We start from the raw sequence: 6,224 nt of genomic DNA, 5'->3' as shown, positions 1-6,224 counted from the left end.
CTAGTCGTGTCCTCTTTTGGAAGACCAAACAAAGTAGTTTCGCTTTCACGACGAAACACACGGCGGGCTAGAGTGAGCGGAGGCCGGGGGCTAGTGTGAGCAGAGGCTGGGGGCTAGAGTGAGTGGAGGCAGGCGGGCTTGAGAACGGCGCAGCCGGCGGGCTTGCGGCAACCACATGTGACAACCCTGGGCTGGCACAGCTGCAATTCCAGGTTTTCAAACAGAGATGGCGACAGAGGCAAAACTTACAGACTGCAGCTTTAATGTGCCAGTTTATATTAATAGCCAACAGGTAGGCTGACAAACTATATTACTTGGCAGAAAACATGTTTATTGTTATGAATACATTTTATTATTTATTAAACATGGGTGTCTCTTTTATCAAATTGCTGTTTTACTGTTTTAGGAAAGTGCAGTATCTGATCAAAATCTTATAAAGATTGGATTCACATACATTTTAAATGTAGCAAAAACAGTAACATTTTCGTAATGTGTTGCAGATGAACAAACGCTTAACATATAAATATTCCAAATGTAAACACGCATTGCAGACACGTGTAAAAATGGTATGCAAACAGCAATTTGCCTTGACCTTAAATACATCAACCTTAGATTAGTTTGAATATCGATAGAATATAGATGATGATGTGATTGGCTCAATGAAGGTGCAATCCATTCTCATCAGCAGTGTTGGGGAAAGTTACTTTTAAAAGTAATGCATTACAATATTGCGCTACTCCATAAAAAAGTAACTAATTACGTTACTTCGTTACTTTTTATGGAAAGTAATGCGTTACGTTACTTTTACATTACTTTTTAAATCTGGACAGGGCTTGTTTGTTTGATTTTAAAATAAAAAAGTTAGATTTTTGGCAAATATAAAAGCCTTTTCACACCAAAAGTGAAATGAATAAGCCTCAGGCTGAAGGGAAAGTAAATTTACGTCCGTACAGTAGATATTCTCTTGTAAATTAAAAAGTAATGCGTTACTTTACTAGTTACTTGAAAAAAGTAATCTGATTATGTAACTTGCGTTACTTGTAATATATTACCCCCAACACTGCTCATCAGTAGTAATTTTAATGTTATGTATATACCATTATAGTATTTATTCATATTTTTATTGTTATTTTATTTAATATATTGTCAGTTTTTATTTTAAATTTAGTATTTTTTTAATTATTTTTAAATATTATATTTCTATCTAGCTTTAACTTTTATTTAATTATTATTACACATTATTATACTATTATGACATTATTACACTACTGGCTCTGGCTCTGCACCCCTTTACCTAAATTCATTACTTCAGAATTATGTGCCCTCTAGAAGCTTGCGTTCTGCAAGTGAATGTCGCTTGATTGTGCCATCCCAAAGAAGCACAAAATCACTTTTACGGACTTTTAAATTAAATGTTCCATCCTGGTGGAATGACCTGCCCAACTCAATCCGAGCAGCTGAGTCCTTAGCCATCTTCAAGAATCGGCTAAAAACACATTTATTCCATCTTTATTTGACCCTCTAACTCTAGCACTCTCTATTCTAATTCTATTCTTAAAAAAACAACAAAAAAACCAAAACAAAACTAACACTTCCTTTCTAATCTTTTTGTATTCTATCTGTTTTCTTTTAATTTATTATACAATTAACAAAAGCAAAAAAGACCTCAAACACTAGCTTGCTCTATTCTTTTTCTATTCTATCTGTTTTCTTTTTATTTATTATATTATTTAAAAAACCCTTGCTACGTGTACTGCGTTAAGCTAACTGAGACTTGTTATAGCACTTGTATATCATTGCTCTTTTGTTGATTTTGATTGCTTCCATTGTCCCCATTTGTAAGTCGCTTTGGATAAAAGCGTCTGCTAAATGACTAAATGTAATGTAAATGTAAATTTCAGCTTTAGTTTTAGCAATTGTAGTACTTCAACTTTTTTTTAAATTTTATTTTAGGTAGTTGCCGAAGCAATATTTCTAATTTTTTTTTGTTTGTTTTTTTTGCTTAAATTTAGTTTAAGTTAATCCAATTTTAATATTTGTTTTTATTTCAGCTTTATTCCAATTAAGGAAATGGTTTTATTAGTCTTAGTTTTAGCTATCAACACTGATTTTCATAAATGCAGCAAAAAAATAAAATAGAAAATGAATGATTAATTAATTTTAAGCTGATTTCTATTAACAACGTGCAAAATGAACCATATTTGTAGGTCTCCTCTGATGCTCAGCTCTTGGTTTTAACTCAGCCTTTCCTTTTGCTTATCGCTGTATATCCATGCGAGCCCTGGCAGTGTTGAGCACTTGGCTTCAGCAAGCAGACCAGATTACCCTCTCCTCCATGTTCATTAAATACGTGTGAAACGCCCTGCTGCTGCTCCTATAATGAGGAGTGATTCCATACCACATAATACATTTGTTAGCACCCAATTTACAGTTGCAGTTAGGATCCCTTGGAGATTTGTGCTTGGCCTTTTACAGTCTCCTTTTCATGTTTGATATTTAACTGGTCAAGTACAAAAAGTAGACATAAGATGTAAACAGTTTGTTGAAGCTGTCAGAGAGAATTCTGTCCTATTTTAACTACATTTTTTTAAAAGGTTTCTACAAAAAACATTGCTTAAAGTCCACATTAAATCAAAACTGACCCCATTTACTTTCTTAATTAATGTCTTTGGGCATATTATGCATGATTCGTCAGTTCGTGTTTTTCTAAGTGTTTTCATTGCCTCGAGATGTCTTTTCTTTTTTGGTGATGTAACCAGATGAAATGAATAACTTATAAAAGTAGTAGTGTACTGTCAACCAAAAGCATTCAGCTGAAATTAATTTTCGGTTTTGGCCGAAGCAGATTTGAAGAGCTAAAATCGTTAACCGAAACTGTGATGTTTAGGTAGCAATTTTTCAATGGCACGTTTTGACTGTCAGTGTCTATTTAATGCAAACAACATGGATCATCTACAACTTGTCAGCTATGTGGATGCTAGGGCTGCGATGATATTGATTTCTCATTTTTAATTGATCTTCTTTCCGTTAAACCAAGATATTTTAGTCTGTGCTGTTTTTTTTTTCAGTTGACAGTTCACAAAACTTCACTTAACGCAGTTTGTAGTGCACCATCCAATAATCACAATAAGCTTTGTGCTTTGCCACTTTCGATATGAATGTAATTCTGAGCTTTCAAACTATTTTATAACAAAATTAAAGCAACAATAGTTTATATTTTAACAATGAATCGGAGTAGAAACATAATTATATCATTAAAAAGTTGATATAAACCTGCCTTATGTGCAGTTTATATGCAACTCAAGTGATGAATTAATTGACTATTAAATAAACTTTATTTTGGGGTTTCAGCTAAATGAAAATTTTAATTTTAGATTTGGTATTTCTGTAAAAAATGCATTTGTTGAATCACTAGTTATAGCCCCCTAACCTTAGTTCTAAGCAATAACAATGGAAAATTTGCCTGCCAACATTTTCCCTGGCCCCATCAAAAAAGTTTATTTTTAGCACTGTATTTTTATATTAACTAGAAATATTAAAAGCACCACTAATGCTATCAAAGCCTAACATGCTGCTCTCCTAACACGTCCAGTCCTGCACCTTAGTATTTCCCATTGAAAATATAAAAAAAAATTATAAAAGCCCCATAAATGTGGTTTCATGTCTTCTTTAAACCTAACATTTCAAATATGGATGTAAATCTTTCAAACATGTCGTTATATGTTGAAGAACCTTTTTTTTCCCCCTGTAGCTAAGGGTTAAGTGATGTTTTCCTCCTTATTTGCCTCATTCTCTCTTTCTCATGCCTGCCTCTGAACTGGATGCCAGGGTAAGCATGACCTATTCCACAGTCGTTGTTACATTTCTCTCATTCTTCCTATCTCTCCGCATCTTGTTCGCTCCTCATTTGAACATGGTGTTTTGGTTTTCATGCATTAAGCCCCGATTGTGAGCATGCAAACCGTGTCGGCCTCCGTGGCGGTTTCGGAGCTACCCAGCTAGAAAATTGCATATGATGCTCGTGTTGATGGAGGTGATTTACTGCTCGCCCGAGACAGGAGGCAGAGGGAAGGGGGTGATTATGTATGCCTGTAATTTGGGGTTGTGCTTTGTTGTGCACTGTTGTCTGGCTGCTACAGTACATGCGCCTCTTTCCTGGTGAGCGCCACGGGGCGTCTCTCCACCACAGCGTTTGTGCACGTGTGTCTATGCGAGAAAGCACGACTGTGTGAATGCTGTACCCCGCTGGGCTTAATGTATCGGTGTCTCGTACATAGTTGCGGAATGAGGGAAGCTAATTACAGGGGGGATGCGGGCATGTGTGCGATCATGTCACTTACTGCGTTCCCTTGTCGAATATTGTTTGAATACTTGGTCTTTTTGCAGCTTTGAACTCATTTTTGTATGTTTGCATGTGCTTGTATATCCCTCAGTGTTGTGTAAGGTAATCGCCGCTTTTGAGCGTCACATGCATGGACGAAATCACCTACAAACTAGTGAACAAAGTTATCTTGCGTCCTCACTTTCTCTGTTTATTTTTGGAATCCCTCCGTGTTGCAAATCCCCCTCAATGCTTTTTTCGAGGGCTGAAAATCTTACACCAGCTGTCCTTTTCCTAAAGTCTCTGGCAGAGTCGGCAGATCGGTTTTAAGAGCTTTTGGTCCATGCTGTTTGAGTGAAGCTGTGCAACGTCCTGCGTCTAGCCTCTCTTGAGTATGGTCAACAGTTTTGGACCAGTAGGGACATATGCTGCAGAAAGCATTTGCTAATTCGCTGCCCAAAAATCTTGAAAACCTTGACGAATCTTCTGGAAATGCCAACAAATAGTGAAATTCCAAAAAATGACAGTTGGATTTTCAATGTCCTAAGCTTATAAGCCTTATGGTATAAAAATGTTTTTGAAATTATTAATATCACCAACTAGATCACAGGGCTTGATTTTGGGCATTGTGTTGCTTTCTATTTTGCCACACATTTATTTCTAAGGAAGAAGTTCATCAGCACATTCTGGTCTATAAGGTATTTTTTTTCTGGATGTTCAGTCAGGCCACTAGTTCAGATTTTTAAATGTAATGCCAACATTTTCACTGGCTACACCAAAAAGAATTTGTATTTTTTAATGTATTTTTTTTTTTTTATATATATATGTATATATATATTTGCTAGTAATATTAAAATGTAAAAGTTTTTTATACACAAATTTTTTTTGTTTTAAACTTTTTTTGTTTTAATAAAAAAAATGTTCTCCTTTACAAAAAAAAAAATGCAATAAGCCTCCTTATTTTTGGAATCGGTCAAGATTCAAGAACAATTGACTGACCACCCACTGACCAAAAATATTTTTAATACCAAATATATATATTTTTTTTGGTGGGTTGTTTAATGATTTGCTAGAAGTATAAAGCACATTACTTAATCACTACTTTCATAGTTTTTTGTTGACTAATGTATTTATTTATTTGCTGATTTTATTTAATTTTTTTTTATTTACAAAAGGAAATTTCGCAACCACTCTGCAGTTGAGCAAGATGATCAATTGAATGACACGCAACTCTTCATTTACTTCTTTCCAGGGGAATCAGCTGGAGAAGAAGGAGATGGAGCTGAAGGTGCTGGAGGCTTTCTACAAGGAACAGATCACACAACTAGAGAAGAAGGTTGGTGTCTTTCTGTCAGTTTAACCCGATTTATCTTTAGTATTTTTTCCAATTTCATGTTTTTTTTAAACATGCTAAATGCTGATAGGCTTTAAAGGGGTCATATGACGTTGCTAAAAAGAACATTATTTTGTGTATTTGGTGTAATGAAATGTGTTTATGTGGTTTAAGGTTAAAAAACACATTATTTGCACCAAGAGCTTGTAACACTCCAAAGAGAAAGGAAAAATTTAAATCGCATCATATGACCCCTTTAACACTAGAACCGCCAGAGGTCGCTGTACACCTAAAAGAGCCAGCGGGTAAATTTTACCCACGCACATGACAATTGTATTTATATGGCTAAAGAACATATTATTTCACTGTATTATGCCACTGTTTTCACAAAGAAGTGTCTAGAGTCATGAAATTATTATGTCTAGTCATCAACTATATTTTTATCCTGTTGTTTTATGTTCAAGGCTTTTTTATGCAGGCTACACTAGTCACTTTTCATAACAGTCAATATTAAGCTAAACAAGCCTGCACTGACAACGAGAATTAGAAGGAAGTAAATACATATTTGGG

At 35.0% G+C, this 6,224-nt stretch overlaps 1 protein-coding gene across 1 annotated transcript in view; it reads left to right on the top strand.

Annotated features, from left to right (window-relative positions):
* Positions 1 to 6,224, top strand: part of LOC107697961 (MICOS complex subunit mic25a) — a 73,096-nt gene that overhangs the window by 13,648 nt on the left and 53,224 nt on the right. Inside the window, exon 6 of the mRNA XM_016498857.1 lies at positions 5,574 to 5,657. Within this exon, the coding sequence (XP_016354343.1) occupies positions 5,574 to 5,657 (84 nt within the window). The remainder of the gene's footprint in view (positions 1 to 5,573; positions 5,658 to 6,224) is intronic.

The sequence above is a fragment of the Sinocyclocheilus anshuiensis genome, unplaced genomic scaffold (genome assembly GCF_001515605.1).
Source record: "Sinocyclocheilus anshuiensis isolate Anshui unplaced genomic scaffold, SAMN03320099.WGS_v1.1 scaffold78, whole genome shotgun sequence".
Lineage (NCBI taxonomy): Eukaryota > Metazoa > Chordata > Actinopteri > Cypriniformes > Cyprinidae > Sinocyclocheilus > Sinocyclocheilus anshuiensis.
This window is presented reverse-complemented; position numbering and strand designations above follow the sequence as displayed.